We start from the raw sequence: 27,378 nt of genomic DNA on the forward strand, positions 1-27,378 counted from the left end.
CTCCTAAAACAGTCTCCTTTGCCTTGTTTATTTTGGTAACTAAAGTAATGCTGGGTTAGCCATAATGTAGTTTGCTGCTTTTCTATTTTTGAGTATACTGAAAAATTACCAAAAAGAAAAAGATAGTCATAAGCATTTCTAAACTTTAAGAAGGCCATAAAATATTAGGGGAAGTCAAAGGCAAAATTAGTGAGGAAAGTACCAGAAACCACCAACAGGTGTTTTAGCTGCATTGAATAAAGTTTCAGCTTGATAGGCAATAACAGGGAGGAGTTTTGTGAATTCCTGAATGCTGGTGTGAGGTGGAGGGGACACAGGGTAAGCGGAAACCAGCACTTCCGGAGGCTCAGAGGACTTGGGTTACAGAGGGCTCACCCCATAGTTGAGAACTTGGAATGATTCCTGAGCAAGTTGCTTTCTTTTTGAAAGACAAGGGCTGCATCTGTAGCCGCATCTGTAGGGCCACAGCTGTTACTCTGTAGGATAGTAATTAAGTATGGGTCTAGATTGGGAAGGAACAGTAGGATGAAGTCAAAAGACATGAAACTTTTCTCCCTGAAGGACATCGTAACTGGAAAAGTAACTACCATTTATTGAGGGTCTGTCTGGTCTATTTATATCCTTTATCTTGAATTTGTACTAAAATTCTGCAAGAAAGGTCATAATCTATTGTACATATAAGGAAAATGAAATTTAGGGAAGTTAAGTAATTTGTACACTGCCACACAACTAATAAGTTGTGGAACTAAGTTTAGAACCCAGGTCTGTCCTACTCTAACACCCATGCTTTTCCCATATGCCTCCAGAGATGCATAAAATGCTAGAGGTCTTTTTAGAGCTTCACTCTCCAGATATGTAACTATTTAAGTTAAATTAATAATTAATACTATTTAATTTAAACTTAAATAGTTTAAAAATCATTTTTAAAATTTATTTATTTATTGATTGATTTCCAGAAAGAGAGGGAGAGAAACATGAATGTGTGGTTGCCTCTTCCATACCCCCAACTGAGGGCCTGGTCCACAAGGCAGGCATGTACCCTGACTGGGAATTGAACTGGCGACCCTTTGGTTCACAGGCCGGCACTCAATCCACTGAGCCACACCAGCCAGGGCAGTCACTTCTTAAGTTGCATAGCATACTTCAGGGTCCCAGTGGTTACATGTGGCTAGTGGCTACTGTATTGGAGAGCACAGATGAGAACATTTCCATCATTGCAGAAAGTTTGATTAGTGCCTAGAAGTTACTTAATTTTACCCTTTAAAAAAGATTTATTGATTTTTGAGACAGAGGAAGGAAGAAAGAAAGACAGAGAAACATTGATATTGTGTTTCACTTATTTCTGCATTTCTTGGTTTCTTCTTGTATGTGCCCTGATCAGAGGTGGAACCTGCAACCTTATCATATCGGGACAACGCTGTAACTGAGCTATCCAGCCAGGTCTGACTTCACCGCCCGAGCCCCTCTCCTCCCTTTTTAAGTGAACACATCCTCAGGATTTTATTGTCACATAATAAAACAGAATACAAAGTTTAGAACTGTATCACTTGACCCTTTCTCGTCTTATCTCCTCCTAGATCAAAATGCTTGCATCTCGTAATAGCCGTCATTCTCTTAGATCTGCAGTTAGGCTCAGTGCATTCAATCCTCAGCATGATCTTTGTAGTTTTAGCTCTTTTGCCAATGGCTTAGTCCGCCCACCATAGCCACTCTGCTTCCTGTCATAATGCTGCTTTCCCTGTGCATACAGAGAATCCTTGCCCTTCTTACTGTTACTTTGTGGAGTTGATGCTTGCCACGCTTTTTTATAGAAAGTCCTGCAGGTTTTAGGAATGTTCACAAAGTTTGTGAGAGCACTATCAGCAAGGAAAAAGCCAATTTTATTTTGTGAAGGAGAAAATGAAGGACTAAGGCAGGAAGTAACTTGTTCGTTGTCATACCTCTAATTAATCCAGGCCTGTGGACTGGTGGCTTTTCCTTTGCTCCACATTCCCTTAAAAGAAAAAAAAAAATAACAGAATGGAAGATACAAATGCAAGAGGAGTAACTCCTCTACTCTCCCAGCTTTGCTTGGACTTCAAATTAGGTTCTTCCCAAAGTATGTACAGCCCTGTGTTTTCCTAAGTTCAAGGGGCATGTCTGGATTGGTTTTCCCTAGGGAAAGGAAAGATGTTTGTTGGAAAGAAATTCCACACTTAATATAGGAATAGCACTTTGATTTTCTGTGGTTCTTCCTCTGCCTTCTACCAAGCACTTGTAATTGAAACTTGCAGCTGCTAACATTTGTCTCCTGAATAAGAAGACAACTTCACAACAGGTCAAGTGACAGAGGTATGACTACTTTGAATGCAAGCAGCTGCTTGTTATTTGCTGTTGATTTGAATGGCATTTGTGTTGAGGTCAAATAGATTTAGATTATGACAGACATTTCAGTAGATTTCTAACTTATGTGTTAAGGTAAAGATGTATTAACGTTGATTTAAATGATATATACCAGTATATCTAGTATATACCAGGCACTAAGCTGAGATATGGACAAAAAGGACTTTTGCTGAAAATTGAAAAGGATGCCAACGTTATGGGCAAATTGAATGCATTTTAATTCTTGTCTGAATTTTGTCAGTATTTTCTGTCCACATATTTACTTAGTCCTGAAATTAAGTAAAAGCTCCAGTTTGGATTATAGCTTTAAAGTAAAAGTGAAGACTCCTATGCAAATGTCCTTTTAGTAGCTGCTATTAAAGACATTTAAATTACACACTCCAGCATCTAATGACAGTTTAAAGTGTATGTGTGTGTGTTTGGGGGATAGGCGTGTGGGAATGAAAAGGAGGCATTGTGCCGGGGTGATATTTTTAGGAAACCTACATGTAATGTTTGATTTCATTATAATAGACTCATTATTTAGCAAATTGTCTTCACAAACTGAGAAATTAAAGTTTTGGGGTTTTTCCTAAAGAAGCGTTAAAGTCATGCACATGAATATGCTCAGAGAGAGTAAAAACAGAGAAATTAGAATGACAACAGGATATCCAAGACAGTGTCTGTCTTCCCTGAGATCCTCTCTTCCAGAGGGTTCTGCAAGTTTGCAGGCTTTAGAGGTTTAAGTTACATTGCTTTTGAATAACAGTGCCTTGTGTAGAGGAAAAATGTGTGATCTGAGCTCCTTCGCTGGTGCAACCTGGCAACTCACCACATGACCACTCTGTGCCTGCTGCTTCTCTGCAAAGTGGTGGCGGGTTGGCAGTGCTTTGCTGCCTTTGGGTTTATATAATGAACTCCACACGATCACATATGTCACCACCAAGCACACATTCAAGCTCTAAGATATTAAGTAGATTCAGTGTTATTGTTGAAAGGAATTTTGGAGGACCTTTGGCAGATAAAAGAACCCAGGACTATAAAGAAGGGTTAAGAAAAGTTGGCCTTATCACACAGCAGGTGCTGATTGAATTGTGATTATGACTTTTTTTTTAATGCCTTGAAAGGGATGGCCTGTTTTTTTTGTTTTTTTTTTTTTTTAAGATTTTATTTATTTATTTTTAGAGAGGGAAGGGAGAGAGAGAGGAGGAGAGAGAGAAAGAGAGAACATCAGTGTGCGGTTGCTGGGGGTCATGGCCTGCAACCCAGGGTGTACCCTGCCTGGGAATCGAACCTGCGACACTTTGGTTCGCAGCCCACGCTCAATCCACTGAGCTATGCCAGCCAGGGTGATTGTGACTTTTGAGGAAGGTGTGGCCTGGAGATGCTGTTGCTCAGTGGAAGGCTTTGGAGCCAGCAGACTTGGGTTTGATTTCCAACCCTGTCTCTTACTGAGTGATCTTGTCCAAGTTCTTTCAGATCCTTGAGTCTATTTATACATTTATAAATGGGCATAATAACACCTGCCCAGCAGAAGGGATTTATAGACATTGTGTAAACTGCTTTTTATGATTAATAGGACTAATGGTAAGGGCTGGACCAGATTCCCAACCCAGGGTGCCTTATTCTCTCAGGTGAAAAAGAGAGAAAACTCTTAACCTCCCAAAGAACTCCCAGTGATGGGGCTCTTCACCTGTTCTTTTATCTGTAGAGACTTAGAATGGAGATAATGCCAGGCATACTTTAGAATTTTGGGGGGAGGTACAGGGAAGCAATAGAATTATTTTCTGTGAACAGGAGGCTGCCAAAGGTGCCAAGAAACAACTGTCACACATTACGTCCCAACATGGACTCCTCCCAGCTTCTCTAGGATGCAACACCACCCAGGAAACTCAGCTTTCCTCTTCAAGAGTTTAAAGAGGATTTCCTGGGCTGTGTGTGTGTGTAGGAAGGACTAGGGTGCGGTAGTCATTGACTTAAAGGGACGGTAACACACCCTTCCTGTGGCCCTAACCAGATGTTGGGGATCAGTTCTACGCAAACCTTGATCAGCTTCTCCATGGTTCATCCACATATCTTCCCCAGTGGGCTTTGGCCTCTGCTCGTACCGTGTCTTCTGGGATTTCTTTCTCTACCCTCAGTGCATGTTGAAATCCTAATCTTATGTTGGAGCTCAACTTGTAAGTCAGCACTTCTGTAGACCTGCTGCAGACCTCTCTTCCAGCCCATTCTAGGCACCTGTCAGCTGCTGCTTCTTTCAGAGCACTCTGTGCATATCCCACCACAATTATGTTGTTTGTGTGACTCTATCTAGTTGGACTGGGTCTTAATCATCATTATGTCCAATACATAACATGTTCCCTGGTGTCTGGTTTGGTAAAATTTTGTTGAATGACTAAAGTATTGAGATGGCAGTAAAGGCAGGGCAGAAGGTGCTCTGCTCCAAAGATCAAGGCTCTGCTAATCCCTCCAAAGGGATTACTGGTGTTTGATTATTTTCAGTTTATAGTATCTTGGCACAAGAGGGTCACAGTGTTGGTGGTAATCACAGCATTTGTTCTTCAAAGCTCTGTATACTCTTCATTGTTTGAACATCCTTTATTTCCTCATACATCCACATGAGACTTTTGGGACGTGTGTTTATTCCATAGATAGGAAACTGATTCTGGTTAAGGGCCGTGTGCAAGGCATACAGGCAGCTAAGAGTGCCTGTAGACTCTGTACTGCCTTTTCAGCCAATAGTCTCTTACTAGCCCAGAGGGGAAACTGTTGGTGACATTCTGTGGTGTTCCCTCAGCCCCATGCCTGGCACAGAGAAGGCTCAGGGAATGTTTGGGGCTGGATGGAGGATGGGTGATGAGCCTTTTTTGCATACTGAGCTGAATACGTATCCCCAGCAAATGCTGGGCTCCTTAATGGATATGTGACATCGGTGGCTGAATATACATGGCACCTGTGGCTTTTCACACTTTCCCCCCACGCCTCTCCGGGGACTCAGATAGGACAGATGGCCAGAGACACAGGATTGTCAGCTCTACATCCTCTCTGCAAATCACATTTGGGGAAAAAGTTAAGTTTGTGCGGTAACACAATTTCAGTAACATGGTTTCATGCTGCTGGTAGTTGTTTAACACTCTGGATAAATCACACTTCAGCAGAACTCATTTGGGAACAGAGTTTAATTTCACTGTAGGTGGCTGTGATTCCCACCCACCAGTCCTCCTACACCCCTGCCCCCTCTCAATAAATCTAGGCTGATAAGGTGAATGTAGCGCTAAGCCAGGCAGGCTATTTCTGGACCCAAGTTAGTGATAAATTGTATTAATCATCGTTTTTACCACCAACACCTTTCACTCCTCCTCTGAGTATAGCTGCCTGTCTGTCCTTAACTGCTAGGAATGGAAAAGATCTTGATAGTTCCTATCTGCTGGAAGTATCAAGAAGATATTGAGATCCAGAGAGGTGGGGCATCTTATTCAGTGTTAAATGGCTATTGAAAGCCTGTATTGAGGTCCAGGGCCCCTGACTTATTCTTGGCTCCTGTTTTCTCCTCTGCTCTACTCCCTGCCCTATGATCTGTCTTACAAAAGAGGAAGAATTTATATGTTGAGTTCAGAATAAATAAAGGTGACCGGTCCTTTTTGTTGTTGTTATTTTTTTCTTTAACATTTTTTTTGTTGTTTGCTTTATTCAGTTGTTCATTGTTAAAGGCCCCCAGCACAGAGTGAATTAATTTTCTGTTAATCCTCACAGACTTTCTTTGACATAGCTTTGGTAAGGGCTGTTAAAGTCTTGACATATTTCTGTAGAGTCAGCTGCAGCCCAGGGGTTATGCTGTGTGGATTTGACTGATAGGATTTAACTTTTAGGAGAAAAAAGAAAAAGAGGGAAGGATAATAAGTATATATAAAGGGAGAGAAAAAGTAATGTTAATTTTATATATATATATATATATATATATATATATATATTTTATTTTAATTGTTGTTCCAGTACAGTTTTCTGTCTTTTACTCCCATCCCCACCCCCCTCAGCCCTCCCCACGTCCCTCCTATTTCCATCCCCTCCTAGTTTTTGTCCATGTGTCCTTTATACTTGTTCCTGCAAACCCTGCCCCTTTCCCCTGAAATTCCCTCCCCTCTCCCCTCTGGTCACTGTCAGCCTGTTCTCTATTTCAATGTCTTGGTTTTTTTTTGGTTATATTTTTCTTGTTTGTTTTGTTGTTTAGGTTCCTGTTAAAGGTGAGATCATATGGTATTTGTCTTTCACTGCCTGGCTTGTTTCACTTAGCATAATGCTCTCCAGTTCTGTCCATGCTGTGGCAAAGGGCAGGAGCTCCTTCTTTCTTTCTGCTGCATAGAATTCCATCATGTAAATATACCATAGTTTTTTGATCTATTCATTTACTGATGGGCACCTAGGTTGCTTCCAACACTTGGCTATTGTAAATTGTGCTGCTTTGAACATTGGGGTGCATAGGTTCTTTTGGATTGGTGTTTTAGGGTTCTTAGGATATAGTCCCAGCAATGGAATTGCTGGGTCAAAAGGCAGATCCATTTCTAGTTTTCTGAGGAAGTTCCATACTGCTTTCCATAGTGGTTGTACCAGTCTGCAGTCCCACCAACAGTGCACTAGGGACCCCTTTTCTCCACAACCTCTCCAACACTTGTTTGTTGCTTTGTTTATGATGGCCATTCTGACTGGTGTGAAGTGGTATCTCATTGTGGTTTTAATTTGCATTTCTCTGATGGCTATCGATACTGAGCATCTTTTCAAAAATATGGAACGCTTCACGAATTTGTGTGTCATCCTTGCGCAGGGGCCATGCTGATATTCTCTGTTTTGTTCCAATTTTAGTATATGTGCTGCTGAAGTGAGCACTAATTTTTTTTCTTAATAGTATGCCTTTGGCTCCTTGGCTTTAAAAATCATCAGATTTTGGTGTTCAAACTACTGTAGATTATTTAAATGTAGCAATAGGTCCAAGTTTGAAACTTGAAATAAAACAATACTTTGCATTTGTCATAGAAGTGGGGACTTTTGGGAGGGACACACATGCCTGGCCAGCCCGAGGGGCCTGATTAACCTGCATGGGGGTGATGTCTGTAGCAGGAAGTCCAGTTGTAAAACAGCAGATGATAATTCTTTGCACAATATCTCACAGATAGTAGGTAGTCAGTGTTGACAGACTTGTTGATTTAAAAGTCTTTCTTTCTTGATTACAAAGATCTCAGTCTATTTAAGGGGAAAAGAGGAGTAATTATGCCCTGCTCCTCTTCAAGTACCGGCTCCCCCACTGACACAAACTCCGTTCTGGCTGTTAATGTTACAGGAGTGATCTGTGGAGGCAGACAGCTGAGGGTGGAGTCCTGGCGTCACTCCTAAACAAGTTATGGCAGTAGGGCTCATATTTTACCTCGCTCATACTTAGCTCCTCATTAGTAAATATGAAGGTGACAATGCTTAACTTGCAGGGTTGTTTTGAGGGTTAAAGGTCTTTGGCATAACACCTAAATCACTCACTGTAAACACTCAATAAAATGTCACCCGTTATTTACAATTCATTTGGTGTTTCTCCCTCAAGTTTATTGCCAATGTTTGAGAGTCTCCCTCTTCTTTAATGTTGAACTCAGATATTTTGTTGAGCATGAAACTTCACCTGGCCTCCCTTGGAAAAGCTCCAGTGGGACTGTCCATAAACTACTCAGGAGACAAATCTCTTGTGCGTGTATGTGTGGGGGGTGATCTTCCTATGTATGTTGTATTTCACCACCTCCACCGGAGATCATCTGGATATCATCTGTTCCTGCCTTTCAAAAAGCATAAAGAATCAGGTGCTTATACTTGTATCTTTAAGGATTTCCGGTACCAAGAATTAACCAATCAGACACAATCTTACGACATGACCAGTAAGATGCATCTCTATTATATGACCTATGTATTTATGGTTCGAGACAGGGCATTCACACTGGAGAGCTATTGTTGTGTTGGTTGATGTCGTTTTTTAATTTGATAATCTAAGGGAAAAGAAGTCAGTGCCCCTGACTAAATAGTCAGGTATTGAATGTTTTTAAAAATTCTTGCAGCACACTAGTTGAAAATCACTGGTTTGGGGCATAAAGATGTTAAAGCTCCTCTCAGAATAGCCCAAGCAACTCCTAGGGAGCAGCTTCAGAGGCAGGATGTGGCAAACCAGTGGGTAAATGAGAGCCCTTCTCCTTTGGAAGAAAAGGAAGTGGGTGGGGAGGAGTGAAGAGGAAGAACTTGGTGGACAGATCTTTTTATGTGCTGCTCTAAGAGCATGCACCCTTACAAATGCCAGGCAGAGCCTGCAGATTTTTGCCTTCCGAGTGACCGAGGTCCAGTGAATACTTAATAATGCTGGTTTCGCAGTTGTCTTGTTTTTCCTCCACAGCTCAATTTTAATACATTTGTTTAATATGCAGTTGGGGTATTATCTTGGTAGCTTTTGTTTGTAATTTTGATAATTGGCTTATTTTTTAATGCTCTTTGAGGATTCACAGTTAATGTGAGATGTCATTCACAGTCGCACTCTTTACTAACCAAGAAAGGCATTTCTTTTTAAGTGTATCTTCAGTGTGTTTATCTGTGTACCTGTTTCAGAACACATACTCACCCATCCTCTGTCCAGGTACTCATAACAGTCCCTTGTGATACAGGATAAGAGTGTGCTTCCATTGATTTATTTTTTCCCCATTTTTCAAAGATTGTTTTTGCTTTATTAATACCCTTTCTCCAGCTTTTGTAGGATGATCTCAACAAGTTTCAGAAGAATCGAGAAGACCAATTTCTAAATCATCTGGAGTAATTAATTCCAGTGGTTGGAGTTAGTTATGATGAGGCAATTCATAAAGCATACAGTAGGGAAAAAAAAGCAGCAATCGATGAGAATTCATCTGCAGTGGGATTTTTTTTTGAAAGCATTCTTCTGGCAATGCCTTTCAAACTTAAACATATATGTGCTTTAATGGTTGGAAAATAGTTTATGAGGTTATTGGGTATGGGTATGAATTATGTGCAGATGGCCCTATGTATATTTTTGCAGATACGATATAGACTTAACAGGTGTATAATATGGGAGATGTAATGACTATAGCAGAGACCTCAACTTCATCATGTTTTTTTAATGTAAAAACTATCATATATTTACAAAAAATCCATTAGTAAAATGTCATGGTATTATGAAATGTTAATATCAATATAAAAATTATCAGGAACTTATTGAGTATGGAAATGACATTTTTGGAAGGAGTGTGCTTCTATTTAATGCAGATGAGGGATGTTCCAGATTAGATGACCAGTTGTCAGCATAGTTGATGGAGGGCACCAGGTCCCCTGACTTCAAGTTCAGGGTTGTTTCCTTGGAGCAGTCCATGAGAGGTTAGTTATCTAAAAGAGAAGACCCCAGTGGGCTTCCAAGGATCTGGAAAGCTGAGCTCTGCAGTTTTTAGACTTCAGATTTCTGTATATGCTTTGTCTCCTGAGTTGTGTAGCTCTTAACTCAATTTCTCTGAAGGTTTCAAATGAAAATTTTTTCACTTATCCAAATGTCTACATTGCATAAGCACATCATGGGTGATTTGGCCCCAAAACTGCATGCTTAAATTGTATCCTTAGTCAAATTGTGGTATCTTGCAGTTATTTTAGACATTTAAACACAGTGGACAGGCAAAAGGAGGTTTGCAGATGTGAGTACGTAAGACACAGAGTTTATTCTTGTATGATTATTTAATTATTGTATTATTTTCCATATGAACAACTGTAACTACTTTTTTTTCCCATCCCTGTACTAAAAACAAGTATTCTTATGACATTTTAGAAGCCAAGATGCCAAGCTGCTCTTTGCTGAAAGCCCTAGCCATTTTGAGGCATTCTAGACTGCTGTGCTGTGGCCCACCCTTTTAAATTTTTTTTCCACTTAAGATTTTAATTTATTTTTTATTGAGATATAATTGACATAAAACATTATGTAAGTTTAAGGGTACTGATTTGACAAATTTATGTATTGCAATATGGTTACTTCCATAGCATAAGCCTAACACCTCCATTGTGTCACATAATTATCATTTCTTTTTGTGATGAGAACATTTACGATACAGTTTTCTTAGCAATTGAAGTATATAATTAGTGTTGTCTGTAATCACTACGCTGTGCATTAGAATCTCCAGAACCTGTTTACCTTCTAACTGTAAGTTTGTGCCCTTCAAACCAAAATCTCATCAAAACCTAATTTTGGGCATGGTGTACTGCACCCTTGTGGTCCAGCCCCTGCCTACCCTCCAGCTCATCTGGGCACTCTTCTGCATGTATCTACTTTCTGGCCACTTGGAAAAAGCTGTAACTGTCAGTACCTTTTTGTTCATGCTGATGCCCAAGCCAGGGTGCTTTTTTTCTCTGCTGCAAAAACTGATATCCAGGACTAAACTTGGGCATTTACTTACTCTGATTTTCATTTTCCCTTCCTCATCTTAGCTGGAATTGGGATCTTTTTCTCTGTCCCATAACCCCTGTACCCACCTCACTTTCAGCATTCTGATCTACTTTACCCCGCAGTCATGGCTATACTTGTTAGTATCCTTCCCTGTTTCTCTCTTTTTCACCTCTGTATCTCTGTCTCCCTGTCTGTTAAACACACAAACTGAGATTGCCTGGTGAGGATGGGGACCTTGTCTTCCCCATGTGCACCATCCTAGCCTCTAGCGTAGATAGTGCTTGTCACAACTGGGATTACTCCATCATAAAGCTGTGTTGCATTTGCACAGCTATAAGCATAAATAGGCGTAAACCCCGATGTCTGCTCCAGTTCCCTATCCATTACCCTCCTCTAGTTTGGGAGCAGTTTTTGCGGTTTACATGCTCATGGTTACTTCTGTTTCTGTGGGACTCACAGTTCCCTTTCTGTGGTTTTTCTCTTCTTTTTGCCTCTGTGTTTAACCAGTTTGAAGTTTGGTCCCCTTTCCTGATTTCCACCAAACAGCAACAAGAGCAAAGTACACTTTGAAGCTATTTGTGTGGCATGGCAAATTGGATTAAGGTCTGGGCAGGAGAATTATGGCAATAAAGACAACTTAAAAATCTACTAGGATTAGGTAGTTTTGTCTTAGATGACCGTTGCACTCTGCCATGGTGCATTTTTTTCTTCCTCTCTTGCTACCTTACAGCCATTCTAAAAAGCTTCTTTCATTTATTCTGCAACATAATCAGCTCTCCAGCTCAACTCCATGTGCTGCTGACTCAGGCCTGCTTCTGCATATGCCGGGGCTCAGGAGCAGGCCCTTCTAAACTACCCGCAGCCTCCTCTCCTCTGGTCGGCCTCTGCTAGGAGGGGTTGGTTAGTGCAACACTTATTCTTCCACCCTGCACCTTCTTTCAGAAGACAGAAACAAGCACTATCAGTTTTGGTTTTAATTACATTTGTCTTCTCTGGTTCATAACATTACTTCTACTTAGGTAGGTTTTGACCTTACAAGCCAACTGCTATTGATTTAATGACCTGACTAGTAGTTTTCCACGCTCTAGATTAAGGCGTCAAGCTGCCCAGGTGAGCCCTTGTGTGGATCCGAGAGCAGGGTTCCCTGAGCTTCACTAGAGAGGGATCCAGGGAGTGGGGTTCTCCCCGTAGGGGATGTGTGCTTAGAGGTGAGGCTTGTGCAACCCCTCCTTTGTGTACTTGGGGCAAGGAGAAGGACCAAACATGTTGTTTTTGTATTTAAGGAGGAGGAAACAGTTCTGGGGAATTAAGATTCCTCAGTGTTGACTAGAATTGGAGAGGGTTTTGAGTACTATGATTCTTACCTACATCTTCCTGCCCTGGACTGTGCTTTTGGGCACTTCCTGGCTATTGATCTTTTTGTCTTGGGGACTTGATTGTTCTCATGGTTTTGGGTTATGAGGTCTAAGATTATGGTCACATTGGGTCCTGTACCCCTCCCTGCACTCCTGCCCCGCATTGAAGAGCAACTTGCATCTTTGATTCACAGACTAGTATGGTGTCACCACCATATTCTCACATAAGGTGTTTCCAAAAGGTCAGGTTTTCAAGAACAGGGAACGGGTGGTGTCAAATGCATCATCTATGGCCACAGTCAGTCAGCTTGTCCTTTCAGGAACCTCCAGCCACACCCATTTCTGTGGCCACCACCAGACCCAAGGATCCCCTTGTGATTTTTCTCATGATGACCACATATTTATTGGACTTTCTATCTGGGTTGTCCTTGGTACTTTCTTCCTTTCAATATTCCCTGCCCTCTCTCTACTCTTCCCTCCCTCAGCAGTCCCCTGTTTTGTTTCTGTGGCCACCAAGAATTGTCACTGCTTCTACCAGTGTGCTTTACCTGGGCAGTGTCCTGTCTCTTCCCTTCCTTGCCCATCAAAATATGTCAGCTTTGGATGTTCCCTGGAAGGGAGTTCCTCTTTGGGTAGATTGCAATTTGTTGTCTTTCCAGGAACCTTGCCCTTTTAGCAGAACACAACTCTTTACCTCAAGGAATGAGTCACTAATGGGTAAACACCTGGTGTTAGAGATGAGCCAGTGGGGGATTTGTTTGAAGGACATGAGCTCTTCAGCAAAGTGTGGTAGGAGAAAATCAAGCTTTGGAGCTCCAGCCCTCACCTTGGGTAAATTCCTTAATTGTTCCTGGCCTCCATTTCCGTATCTGTAAAATGGGAACACCATACCTATTTTTTAAATGTTTTTTGTGAGGGTTTAAGTGAGTTAATGGGTGGCATTTAGGAAGCTCATCTCTTACATGCATCTAAATGTCATTCTTTACCAGATTGTCATGTCCCTCTTTTGCCCCTCTCCAGGAAATGTCATATTCCAGTTTGTCCTCTAGCTTCTGATCTTTTCTCCCTCTCCTGCAAAACTCCTTTTATATTTCTAGGAAGATTGATCTTTAGGAATTAATTCATAGGCGGCTAATATGACACAAAATTTGCCCACTGGGGCGAAAGGAACCATAGGCTGTGAGTTCTTTCAAGCAACAATATGATACCCCTCTCTGATTCTGGACATTGTTCAACATTAAGAAGGGTCTGTGTGAGTGGATCACCCTGTCACTGCAGAGGTTCCTCTATGTGTGTGCAGGCATGTGTTTTTCAGTGAGTCTGCGTGGAAACCTGCCATGAGAGGTCATTTATATGACTTCAGAAGCCTGTTTGAGTTCAAGGACTAAGTGGATTTTATTTTTTTAAGGATAGGAATATGTAATTCTTATTTGTCTCCTTTTAAACTGGTTTTCTTTCACTTTTAAAAACATTTGTTCATTGGCTTGGAAGCCAATGATTTAAATGATTCACTTGATTTTAAGTGAAATTACAGGCAAAAACCTGTCTTAACTTTCATTTTTATCTTTACTTTCATTTTATTCCCCCAACCCTTACTCTTTGCTTTTAATATTCCTAACCCAATTGTACGTCATTGTCTACAGTGTTTCCTTTTTTTGCTATAGAAAATTAAAAATTTTTAAATTTTATCGGGGATAACTTTGGTTAATAACATTATATAATTTTCAACTGTACAAGATTATAATTCAACATCTGTCTAAATTTTGTGTATTGTTCTGGACCAACTGAGGTCTCGTTTCCCACAAAACTTAGTCTGATTACTCTAGCAAATCTTGAACTACAGAGCCATCTGTGTTCTAGGTCATTGTGAGAATTAGGGGGATTGTGGGATAGTCTTTGTTCCACAGTCATTTTGGGGAGTGGTGGTGAAACCAGTGAAAGGCAATAAAGGTAGCATTTAACTAAATTGCACATTTTTTTCAGATTATTTATTTATTGCATGAAAATGTGAAAAGGTAGGAATTTCATCAGTAAAATGGGGCTGGCAGTGGTAATAACGTGGTGGTGGTGGGCGATTAAAGGAGCTCATCCACATTTAGTAGCACACCTGGCACAGAGCAGGTATGTAATAAGTCAGTGGTAGGTACTGTTAAGTGTTGTACTATTAATGAATAATTAGCTACAATAAAATAACAATATTAAATATTTGTTCAGCATTCAAAGTGATTCTAATTTTTTTTACATTACACTCAAATTTAATCTCTACAACCACCTTTTATTTATCATCACCTCATTGTCTTAGTCTATATTCCTTTCACTGATGGCCTTCTGGTGTTGAAGTGCATGCATTCTCAGAGAACATCAGGGAAGATGAAGCAGTCGGTTTAGTCTCAAAGGAAAATGCAGTGAGGATGAGATAACTTTTAGTGGGGTTTGTATGTGGACAGGAAATAAGGACCAGGGTTTTAAACCATACCACGTGAAAAGCTAACCACTGTGTTTGCACAAATGTGTGGTGCTTAGCAGCAGAGTTCTATCTTTGGAATGTTACCAGAGGAATCTGATATTAGGATTAGAGAATTTTATCACTAAGGAGAACCTTACATACTACTTAGTTTAACTCCCCTATTTTACCTATGAGAAAAATTGAGAGCAAGTGACTTGCACAAGTTCACAGAGCAGTAGCTATCAAAGTTGAACCCAGGTTCTTCTGACTCCCAAAGCCTTCACACCTATTTCCTGAGTATCTGACAGCCACATGCATATTTTTTTAATTTTCTGGTAGTTTCATGTGCCATTGTAAGAGACCAGCTCTGTGCTGACCCAGAAGCAGCTGATTTCCTGCATTATCTCTGGACCTGAAAGTGGGTTGGGGGGCTGCTTTCAAGAACAATGACGGTAAGACTTTTCTCACCTACGTACCTGTCATTAGGCAGAGAAGAGTTGGCAGCCAACATGTGAGCAGCCTCATCAAGCAAAAGGTAACAAATACCTCTGCTAAATTCAATGAAGTACATGATGAACCATGCCAAATAATGATTGTACTGAAGCATGGCTCCCCACATTTGGTTAAGAATCTAAGCCTAAAGATAGGCTCAGCAGCCATAAGCAGAGGTCTGCAAAGGTCTATCATAGCTGGAGGAGGTCTAGGAAACTTTCTTCTACCCAAGGATCACCACAGATACAAGGTAGAGTTGGGCTGCCATGGAGAGGAGGGGAAGTCATCCTCACGAGGCCTACTTCAGACTGAGGCTGGACCAGGACACGAGAGAACTGACTACCCTCTACCTGTTCCGACTACAAGCTTAGCACCAGGCGAAAGTAATTTCAGTCTGTCCTGGAGGAGGGAGAAAGCATGGAGAAAGACCCCACTCTGTGTGAACAGCATTACAGGACAGTTCAGAGCTGATGGAAGAGTAGGAACACGAGGGAAAAAAAAAACTGCAGCTCAGGCACTACTCTTAGCACAAGATAAAACTCATTGCTGGATAAATTTGCAGGCTTTGGTGTGTTAACGTTAACAAGAAAACCCAAACTCAACTCAACTCCTGACTAACACACACTAACAGCATGACGGAAGAATGTGCCCATTATCAAACATAAAGACAATTTACTCCAGTCTCTGTTCTTCTGTAATAATGTCCAGCATTCAGTCAAAAATTAAAGAACAAAAAAAACGAGAGAGGGGGACAAAACTCAGCCTATTAGCAAGAGAAAAAGTAGTCAACGAACCCAGACCCAGGGATGACTGAGATTTTGGAATTATCAGACAGGAGCTTTAAAAACCATGATTAACATGTGAAAGGTGGATAACACACATGAACAGATGAAGAATTTTAGAAGAGATGCAAACTAAAGATAGATTCAAGTGGAAATGCTAGAAATTAATTAAAAAAACAACAAAACACCAAAGGTCAACAGACTCATCAGACTGAAATGAACTGAGGAAAGAATCAATGACGCTGAAGATGGCTCAATAGAAATTATCCAAAATGAATTATATAAAGGGGGGAAAAAGAATTAAAAGATAACAGAATACTGCATCTTTGATTGACCTATCTGTTTACATCTATGTATCCATCTACCCATCAACCCATCCATCCATTAACCCATCCGTCTATAGGGGGAGAGAGAGAAATTGAGGTAGAGAGAGAGAGGAAACAGACAGATACTGACTGGGGCTTTAAAAAAAAAATGGGCTTATGTGATCATGGAAGCCTGGGTAAGTCCCATGTTCCCAGGGTGGCTGGCAGGCTGGAGACCCACGGAAGGGTTGTGGTTTGAGTCCAGAGGCAGTCTGCTGGCAGAGTTCCTCCTCCTTCAGGGAGGTCAGCCTTTGTTCTGTTACAGCCTTCCACTGATTGGATGAGGCCCACTTACACTATGGAAGGTAATCTGCTGCTTTTCTTAGTCTACCAATATGAATTTTAGTCTCTTCCCCCCAAAAAACATGCTTTCGTAGAAACATCCAGAATAATGTTTGACTAAAATATCTCAACCCTGTGGCTTAGCCAAATAGACACATACAATTAACCATCACGTGGCCCCTTCTAATTACTGCCCTTTGCTACAAAAGGTGACCCTTTTCCTACTTTATAGTTGTATAGATTAGTTTTGCCTTTCTTTGAGTTTTATGTAGATGGAACAACATAGTGTGTGTTCTTTGGCATCTGGCTTCTTTCACAGAGCCTGTATGTATGATCCTGGAAGTTAGTTGACCAGCCTTTCCCATAGTGGCCTGCAGAATTGAGGTGTCGGTGGGCACAGAGGCCCTTCTTCACATTGTCCAGGGCTGGCCCTAGCTGGCACATCTGCATCTTCACACGCAGATGGGCTAGCTTAGGGTCGAGTCTGGGAAGTTGGTTAGTTGCGTCTTTGGCCTTCTTTGCCTTCCTCCTTCAAGACCATCCTCCTTTCCTCTCTCACTACCTGTAACCCCTCCATCCCCTCATCCCCTGCCGTCTCTGTGTTAACTGTGCCAGTTCTCATTTTTCCTCACACTTCCCCACTGCCCTGGTGGAGCTCCGCAGCCCCTCAACCTGAACACACTTCACCCTTATTCTGCAGCTCCTCAGCTGGCTGTCACATTGACAGGCTTGGACCTCATATATGTTTAGACAACTGTTTCCCCCCTCCTGTCCTCCTCCCCATACACTTTTATTAACGGGTGTGGAAGCTGAGGACCAGAAGGGAGGTAACTTGCTCACGATCTCACAAGTGGGGAGTGGTGTAGGGGGATGTGGATCGAGGGGTTGCAGCCTTAGTCTCTGGGTGCTGTTACCTCTTAGCTTGGGCCTTTCTGCATTTCCTTCCCTCCTCCTGCCCCAGTAGCATTCCTGCTTGCTGGGTGCCACAGGGGAGAAAGAACTTTACTCCCTAGGCTCTCTGGTGAGGACAGCCACCCGCACTGGACCCTTTCTCTCCTTCCAGCACAGTGATTGGTTGTCATCCTTTGTTCTTCCCTCTGTTCCTCCTGGCAGAAAACAGGGGCTGCCACCTAAAGCAACCTTGCTCTGCCAGGCTAGAGCAAGGCTTAAGTTTGTTAGAGCAAGGATAGCTGGCTGGTGTTTGGCATGCAGTTGTGGCCCATTTCTCTGTAGTGTGTGGCAGTTTGAGGACCCTATTCCTTTGGACATCACCTCCCTCCCCCCGTCTTCAGTCATTTTTTTTTTTATTTCAATCATTGTTCAAGTACAGTTTTCTCCCCCCTAGTCCCGTTCCAGCCCCTCCACCCAACCCTCCCCCCTTCCCCCCATTACCCCCCACCCCTAGTTTTTGTCCATGTGTCCTCCAAATTTGTTCCTGTAATCCCTACCCATTCCCCCCTGAAATTCCCTCTTCTCTCCCCTCTGGCCACTGTCAGACTATCCCCTATTTCAGTGTCTTTGGTTATATTTTGCTAGTTTTTGTTTTGTTTTGTTTTGTTGTTTAGATTCCTGTTAAAGGTGATATCATGTGGTATTTGTCTTTCACTGCCTGGCTTGTTTCACTTAGCATAATGCTTTCCAGCTCCATCCATGCTGTTGCAAGGGTATGAGCTCCTTCTTTCTTTCTGCTGCATAGAATTCCATTGTGTAAATGTACCATAGTTTTTTTGATCCATTCATTTACTGATGGGCATCTAGGTTGCTTCCAGCACCTAGCTATTGTAAATTGTGCTGCTATGAACATCGGGGTGCAAAGGTTCTTTTGTATTGGGTGTTTAGTGTTCTTAGGATAGAGTCCCAGCAATGGAATTGCAGGGTCAAAAGGCAGATCCATTTTAGTTTTCTGAGGAAGTTCCAAACTGCTTTCCATAATGGTTGTACCAGTCTGCAGTCCCACCAACAGTGCACTAGGGACCCCCTTTCTCCACATCCTCTCCAACATTGTTGTTTGTTGCTTTGTTTATGATGGCCATTCTGACTGGTGTGAAGTGGTATCTCATTGTGGTTTTAATCTGCATCTCTCTGATGGCTAGCGATATTGAGCATCGCTTCATGTGTCTTTGGATTTTCTGTATGTCCTCCTTGGAGAAGTGTCTGTTCAAGTCCTTTGCCCATTTTTTAATTGGGTTACTTGTCTTCTTAGAGTGGAGTCGTGTAAGTTCTTTATATATTTTGGAGATTAAACCCTTGTCTGAGGTATCATTAGCAAATATGTTTTCCCATACAGTTGGTTCTCTTTTATTTTGATACTGTTTCCCTTAGCTGTGCAAAAGCTTTTAATTTTGATGAGGTCCCATTTGTTTATTCTTTCCTTTATGTCCCTTGCTCTAGGAGACAAGTCAGTAAAAAAGTTTCTGCGTGAAATATCTGAGATTTTCCTACCTACGTTCTCTTCTAGGACTTTAATGGTGTCCCGTTATATTAAGCTCTTTTATCCACCTTGAGTCTATTTTGGTATAAGGTTGTAAGTTGGTGCTCGAGTTTCATTTTTTTGCACGTAGCTGTTCCAGTTCTCCCAACACCATTTGTTGAAGAGGCTATTTTTATTCCATTTTATGTTGCTGCATTCCTTTGTCAAAATTAATTGACCGTAGAGGCTGGGTTATTTTCTGGGCTCTCTGTTCTGCTCCATTGGTCTATGTGCCTGTTTTATGCCAGTACCCGGCTGTTTTGATTACATGTAGCCTTGTAGTATAGTTAGTGTCAGGTATTGTGATTCCTCCTACTTTACTCTTCTTTCTCAAAATTGCAGCAGCTATTCGGGGTCGTTTATGGTTCCATATAAATTGTTGAAGTGTTTGTTCTATGTCTGTGAAATATGCCATTGGTACTTTAATAGGTATTGCATTGAATGTGTAAATTGCTTTTGGTAGTATGGACATTTTAATGATATTAATTCTTCCAATCCATGAACACGGTATATGTTTCCGTTTGTTTGTGTCTTCCTTGATTTCTCTCCTCAGTGTTATGTAGTTTTCTGATACAGGTCTTTTACCTCTTTGGTTAGGTTTATTCCTAGGTATTTTATTTTCCTTTTTGCTATTTCAAATGGGATTTTTTTCTTGATTTTCTGCTTCTGCTGTTTCATTGTTGGTGTACAGAATGCCTTTGATTTCTGGATATTGACTTTGTATCCCGCTGTTTACCAATTCATTTATTAGGTCAAGCAGTTTTTTGGTGGAGTCTATAGGATTTTCTATGTACACTATCATGTCATCTGCAAACAGTGCAGTTTTGTTCCCTCCTTGCCGATTTGGATTCCTTTTATTTCTTTTTCTTGTCTAATTGCTGTGGCTAGAACTTCCAGTACTATATTGAATAGAAGTGGTGAAAGTGGACATCCTTGTCTTGTTCCTGTTCTTAGTGGAAAATATTTTAATTTTTGCCCATTGAGTATAATGTTGGCTGTAGGTTTCTCATATATGGCCTTTATTATGTTGAGGAATGCTCCCTCTATTCCCACTTTGCTGAGTGTTTTTATTCATAAATGGGTGCTCTACCTTATCAAATGCTTTTTCTGCATCTATGGATATGATCATGTGGTTTTTGTCTTTGCTTTTGATTATGTGATGTATTACATTTACTGATTTGCGTATATTGTACCATCCCTTGCATACCTGGAATGAATCCAACTTGGTCATGTGTATGATTTCTTAATGTACTGTTGGATGCGGTTTGCCAGTATCTTGTTGAGGATTTTAGCGTCAATGTTCATCAGCGATATTGGCCTGTAGTTTTCTTTCTTTGTTGTGTCTTTATCTGGTTTTGGGATTAAGATGATGTTGGCCTTATAAAAAGAGTTTGGTAGTCTTCCATCTTTTGGATTTTTGAAATAGTCTGTGAAGGATAGGTGTTAGTTCTTCCTTAAATGCTTTGTAGAATTCTCCTGTGAAAACCATCTGGTCCAGGGCTTTTGTGTGTTGGGAGTTTTGGATTAATGCTTCAATTCTTTTGCTGTTAATTGGTTGTTCAGGTTTTCTACTTCCATTTTATTGAGTTTTGGAAGGTTATATTTTTCTAGAAATTTGTCCATTTCAATCTAGTTTTTCAATTTCTTGGCATACAGCTCTTTGTAGTAATTTGTTACAATCCTTTGTATTTCTGTGGTATCTGTTGTAATCTCTCCTCTTTCATTTTTGATTGTGTTTATTTGGGTTTTCTCTCTTTTTTTCTTGATGAGTCTGCTTAAAGGCGTGTCAATTTTGTTTATCTTTTCAAAGAACCAGCTCTTGGATTCATTGATCTTTAGAATTGTGCTTTTAGTCTCTATGTCATTTAATTCTGCTCTGATTCTTGGTTATTTCCTTCCTCTGCTTGCTCTGGGCTTGTCTTTGTTGTTGTTCCTCGAGTTTCTGGTAGACATAGGGTTAGGTTGTTTGTTGAAATGTTTCTAACTTTTTTAGGTGGGCCTGTATCGCTATGATCTTCCCTCTCAGGACTGCCTTGGCTTGTATCCCATAGTTTTGGGTTGTTGTGAGTTTCGTTTTCATTTGTTTCCAAAAACCGTTTGATTTCTTCCCTAATATCATTCTTGACCCATTCATTGTTTAATAGCATGCTGTTTTAATCTCCATGAATTTGAGTGTTTTTGGGTTTTTTTCCGTGGTTGGTTTCTAGTTTCAGTCCCTTGTGATCCGAGAAATTGCTTGGTATGATTTCAATTTGTTTGAAATTGTTGAGGCTTGTTTTGGTCCTATCATGTGGTCAATCTTTGAAAATGTTCCATGTACATTGAAAAAAAAATGTGTATTTAGCTTCTTTGGGATGGAGGGTTCTGTAAATATCAGTAAAGCCCAGTTCGTCCAAGGTATTGTTCAATGCCACTATATCTTTGTTGATGTTTTGTTTGGAAGATCTGTCCATTTTTGATAGAGGGGTGTTAAAATCCCCCACAATAATTGTGTTGCTGTCCATATCTTTCTTGAAGTCCTCTAAGATTTTCTTTATGTATTTAGGTGCTCCTATGTTGGGTGCATATATATTTACTATGTTTATGTCTTCTTGGTGAATTCTTCCCTTGAGTATTATGAAATGACCTTCTGGGTCTCTCTTTATGGATCTTCTTTGGAAGTCTATTTTGTCAGACATGAGTATTGCTACCACCGGCTTTTTCTCCTGTCCATTTGCTTGGAAAATTTGTTTCCAGCCCTTCACTTTCAACCTCTGCAGATCTTTTATCCTGAGGTGGGTCTCTTGTAGACAGCATATGTGTGGTCATGTTTTCTATCCAATCAGCTATTCTATGTCTTTTGATTGGAGCGTTTAGTCATTCTTACGTTTAAGGTTATTATTGATAGGTACTATTCATTGCCTTTTATGTACGTGTGATCCTCTCTCACTCTCTCTTTTCCTTTCTTTCCTTAAAGCAGTCCCTTCAGCATCTCTTGCAGAGCTGGTTTAGTGGAGGTGTATTCTTTTCGACTTCTTTTGTCTGAGAAGCTTCTATTTGGCCTTCTATCTTAATGAGGAGCCTTGCTGGGTAAAGTAGTCGTGGTTGCAGGCCTCTGGTTCTCATTACTTGGATTATTTTCTGCCATTCTCTTCTGGCTTGGAGTGTTTCCATTGAGAAGTCAGCTGTTAGCCTTATTGGGGCCCCCTTGTATGTTACTACTTCCTTCTTCTCCCTTGCTGCCTTTAAGATTCTCTCTTTGTCTTGAAATTTTGCCATTTTAATTATGATGTGTCTTGAGGTGGGCCTCCTTGGGTTCCTCTTGATTGGGACTCTCTGTGTTTCCTGTATTTGTGTGACTTTTTGTCTCATCAAATTAGGGAAGTTTTCCATCATCACTTGTTCAACTAGGTTTTCTATCCCTTGTTCTTCTTCTTCTCCTTCTGGTATCCCTATTATACGGATATTATTATGTTTCATATTGTCTTGCATTTCTCTTAATCCCTCTTCATTCTTTCTGAGCCTCTTTTCCCTTTCTTGCTCTTTCTGGGTGTTTTCTTCTATTTTGTCCTCTAGCTCGCTGATCCGATCTTCTGGTTCATCGATCCTGCTTTTCATTCCTTCTACTGTGTTCTTCATTTCAGAGATTGTATTCTTCATTTCCTCTTGGCCCTTGTTGAGAGTTTCTATTTCCTTTTTTATGCTGATGTAGTTTTCATTGAGTTCATTGTAGCTTCCCTGTAGTTTCTCGTAGCTCATTGTGAGCTCATTGAGCTCCCTGACAATCACTGCTTTGAATTCAATATCTGATAGTTGAATTGCCTCTGTTTCATTTAGCATTCTTTTTGAGGCTTTCTCCTTTCCTTTCATTTGGGGAGTATTTCTTTGTCTTCCCATTGTTTGTGAGACTCTTCTTGTTCACCTCAGCTTCTTATATTGATCTGTTCTGGCTCCCTCGGTTTATGATGTGAACTTCTTTAGTAGAGTAGCAGTGAGTTTCAGTGGTGCTGTTTCCTTGACCCCCCACGCTCGCTGGTCTTGGGCTGTTGTTTAAGTTGGCTTTGTGTTTGCCTTTGGGTTTTGGTTGTTGTTGAGTCTTTCTTTGGTGGCTTCCTTCCCGCCAGCTGGTTAAATGTGGGTCACTCTGTCCACCACCTTCTGTATTTTGTTGTGCTGGTGAGGGCAGGTTGTGTTGAGGCTGGTTCTTCTGTGTGTACAAGGTTTAAAGAAATCTTGTTCAGTTGTTTGTATTGGGTACTGTCTCTACTGTTTAGTTGTATTTCCAGATAAGCCCTGGATTGAGGTTTGTGTGGTTACTACTCCCTCCTTCACCTTCTTCTGCTGTTATCTGTTAGTGGTTCCTTAGTTGTTGGGTTTCCTCTTCCAGTGGGTATCCTGGTGTTCACCTCCTCCACCTATTCTCGAAGCAGCACTCCGCCTAGGATCCGTTCTTTGTTCTTTCGGTTCTGCCACAATCCTTGGTCCTCCGTTCTCAAAAATGCTGAAATATGCTGGTCGCTTGCCTTTGTACTCCAAAGATCGGTCAGGACTCTCTCCCCTGAGCAGAGGAAAGCCAAATCTGCTCCTTCCTACTCTGACGCCATCTTAGATCCCTTCAGTCATTTTTAAAAAAAGATTTATTGATTATTTTTAGAGAGAGAGGAAGGGAGGGAGAGGGAGAGAAACATTGATATGTGAAGAGATACATCGATTGGTTGCCTCTTGCTGGCTCCCAACTGGGTACCTGGCCTGCAACCCAGGCACCTGCCTTGACTGGGAATTAAACCGGTGGCCTTTCAGTTCCTAGCCAGCACTTAGTCCACTGAGCTGCAGCCAGGGCACAGTCACTTCTTTAAGTTAGCTTCCCATTTCAATGACCGTGAGAGTTGGAGGTGGCTGTATGGGGCCTTGAAGGGAGCCCTGTTCTAGGAGTTGGGAGACCTGTTGCCAATAGGCTGTGTGACCTGTACTCTCTGGACCCCAGTTGTGTTACCTGTAAAATGGGTTAGATCAGGCCATCTTTAAGGTCCCTGCCTGTGCTACATGTTGTATTGTTTATTGATTTAAACCACTGAACCACAAATGAAAGATTCCAGTGGTGGTGGTGTAATTAGGCTTAGTAGATGCGCAGGATGAGAGGGAAGGAGATGTTCTTGTCCATAGGATTATCTTTTCCCCACCCACTTCCTTGTGCCTCCCTGGTGTTTTCAGATCACAAGTGACAACCCTTGTTTTTCTCCATGTTCCTTGTTTTTCTCTGTGTTCCCACTTCAAGGCTATAATCTCCATTTATTTCAATGAACTTGTATTTAGTGTAAGACAGCCGTGGCACAAAATTCCCATTGCAGTGTTTGGTTTTCCCTCTGCTATGGTGAACTTGATGGGGGCAGAGCTCATCACAGCCAGTCCCTGGAGAGGGGTGTGTGTGTGTGTGTGTGTGTGTGTGTGTCAGAGATTTATTGTGCTGGGCTCTGGTCTTTTTCTCAGCCCCTATTTCTGATTATGCTGTTTTTCAGTTGAAACCAAAAATTATGAAGAAGGCACATTCTTGCCCTCTGGTTTTAGAGATTTGTGGTGTGGTTTAGGGTTGAGGGTCCCCTGTTGTTCTGTTTTGTTTGCTTGGGGCAGTTCATCTCGGGGAGGTGCAAAAGAGCCTTGTTGGACATCATTGACTCCCTGCGCAAGAGGCAGTAATACTGAATACTGTTAAAGTATTGAGTGATTTCTTTTTAATGAGTACTGAAAGCCATCTTGATGCCAGAATTTTTCTTTCGCCTTCAGATAAAATCTTGTGTCTTTCATTCTCTGAAAGTTTTTTAACCTCTTAGAAGGTTTTAAGAATTATTAAATTGCCCTGGCTGGCATAGCTCAGTGGATTGAGCGTGGGCTGTGAACCAAAGCATCGCAGGTTCCATTCCCAGTCAGGGCACATGCCGGGGTTGCAGGCCACGGCCCCCAGCAACCGCACATTGATGTTTCTCTCTTTCTCTCTCTCTCCCCCCATTCCCTCTCTAAAAAAATAAATAAAATCTTTTTAAAAAATTCTACATTAAAAAAAGAATTGTTAAATTAAAGGAAAGGCAGTTATTTGTGGATCCCGCTGTTGCTGCCTTGGCTCCTGCCCCATATCCTCCAACTTACCCCCATCTGCCCTGAAATTAGTGTAGAAATGTGTCAAAATCCCAGTGTTTCTTTCCATCAGTTTTCTGTTTCGATCCTCCACTAGTGATGTGAGCGTGAGTTGTGACTCCATTCTATGGGAGAGAACACTGAGGTATGTCAAGTTAAATAACTCGGCTATGGTCACACAGTTAGTTGATGACCACCAATTTGGGATAAGAATCCAGGATTTTAGATTACTAATGACTTGTTTATTTGGCAATACTATCCCACCCCTAGTCATTAGGAGAGTTGTCACCACAGCTTACAATGCAGTCTTTGCCGTGTCTTTCCCTGGCCCATCTTCTGAAAGCACAAGGCAGCAGTCAGTCCCTTACTGGTGGGATAGGCGTTTAGACAGTACAGCATAGGAGGTAGAGGAGGGAGGAAGGTGGCACAATGCCCAGATTTAATTTTCTTCCCTAAAGGTGGGAGAATCACTTTTCCTACAGAGAATTGGGAGAATAAACAGTCAGCATCCCCCCCTTCTTTTTAATTTTTTTTCCAAATGGGTGGTGTCCCACAGTGGGGTAAAGGTGTAATGGCCTCTGTAAAGGAGAAGGTATCTTAAGACCACCAAACCAAGCAGGCAACTCCACAGAACGTAACAGGGTTTATGATGGGGTGATTTACTTACAGGAAGATTGGCTCCAAAGGGAAGCAGATTATTGTCCATGAACAGACCCCATCACAGTACTTTTTAAAAATAGTATAACTAGGATACTAATGATCCACAGGACAAAGGGAAAAGAATGCAGTAGCGCCAAGGTCCATCACTCCTGGTGGTCTCATGATACACGATTGTAATTGACAGTGTCATCAGTTTGTTCTTTATCTCAGTTGTCATGCCATTTTGGCTATTACTAGCAAAAATATTTATGGCTACAGCTCAAGGAACACAGATAGTCATCAACTAGAAAGCTTTGATGTTCTTTCCTAAGGTCAGTAAAGTTGGTCAAAGGTCACACAAAACTTAAAAAATGAAATTAAATCCAGGACAAAGATGGAGTTAGTTTTGTTCACACCTACACCTGTCTATCTAGGTGGGGTTTCTTGTGGCCAGTTGCTTGCAAGTCAGTGTCCAGACGATGTTCAGGGGAAACAGGATTGCATCTGGGGAGCAACAGGCTCTTCGTGTAGGTGCACCATCTTCATGTCTGATGGGCACTGGTGTGTTCAATGACCTACACTAGGACCTTACCCATGTTTGCAGCTTGCCTCCCTTGAAGGTGTCGAATTTTTTTGAAGAGGGTATATAGCATCATGGTTAAGGTTAGAAATTCTTTCTGCCCAGGTTTGAATCCTGGCTCTGTTACCTATTCGCTTTGTGACATTAGACACATCATTTTACCTGCCTGTACTTGAGTGTGCTATGTGTAGTAATTGTAGGATTGTGGATTAAAAGTATTCATGCATATAGAATGGAAGAATTCACAGTGTCGTGAAGAGCATGGTTTTCCTTCGATCCAGCCCTCCGTCCTCTCTCCCTCCCATCCACTCAGGGCATGTATGTTTGACAGTGCGTTTTAGAATTGCGTTTCCAGCTGGTCTGGTGAGTCCTCCAGGCAACTGTAACCTCAAGAAGTTTTTGCTGTGGATCTATCATCATTTGACATGTGTTTCTAAACGCTGGTATCAGTGGGCTCGTTTGTGGAGAGACCTGAAAGAAAGGAAACCAGAGGGGTGTACTTGTGCACTGCAGCCGCACTGTTCTGGATCCTCAAACCTGAGGGTCTGGGGCCAGCTGAGACTTAGTTGAATGTTTTAGCAAGATGAGATTATTGATTACTGTCTTAGCCTGCTTGGGCCGAATAATAAAATACCATAGACTGGGTGGTTTAAACAACAGAAATTTGTTTTCTCATAGTTTTGGAGGCTTGAATTCCAAGATAAGGGTGCCAGTGTGTGCAGAGGTGTAGGGGGAGGAGGCTGCCTCTCTTCTTATAAGGCCACCAGTCTTGTCTGGATAGGACTCCACTTGTATGACCTTATTTAACCTTAATTATCTCCTAAAAGTCTTATCTCTAAACATAGTTACATTTACGGGTTAGGGCTTCAACTTATGAATGGGGGTGGGCACAATTCAGTCCATAGCATCAGCTTTCCTCTCCCCAGTTACCCAGTGAGGAAAATTGGTAAAAGCAGCCTTGTGTCCTTTTTGGCTCCATGTGCTATTATTTGTAAGGCAGTGCTGGATCTTCCCACACACTGGGGAGGCATTAGGTCTCTGTCTTA

The 27,378-nt window shown here is 41.5% G+C and overlaps 2 protein-coding genes and 1 non-coding gene across 4 annotated transcripts in view; 1 reads left to right on the forward strand and 2 right to left on the reverse strand.

The window, feature by feature from the left end:
- MAP2K1 (mitogen-activated protein kinase kinase 1) overlaps positions 1–27,378 on the forward strand; it is an 82,750-nt gene that overhangs the window by 12,812 nt on the left and 42,560 nt on the right. The window lies entirely within an intron of this gene.
- Positions 1,335–4,422, reverse strand: LOC114491499 (60S ribosomal protein L36a-like). The gene is given in 4 exon segments (XM_036011322.1): positions 1,335–1,681; positions 1,684–1,942; positions 3,194–3,322; positions 4,405–4,422. Coding segments are annotated over 4 exon segments (555 nt in total). The 3' UTR covers positions 1,335–1,532.
- LOC114493544 lies at positions 7,136–7,242 on the reverse strand. The gene has a single exon (XR_003684181.1). It is a non-coding gene; the product is annotated as a U6 spliceosomal RNA (small nuclear RNA).

Source organism: Phyllostomus discolor, chromosome 1 (genome assembly GCF_004126475.2).
Source record: "Phyllostomus discolor isolate MPI-MPIP mPhyDis1 chromosome 1, mPhyDis1.pri.v3, whole genome shotgun sequence".
NCBI lineage: Eukaryota > Metazoa > Chordata > Mammalia > Chiroptera > Phyllostomidae > Phyllostomus > Phyllostomus discolor.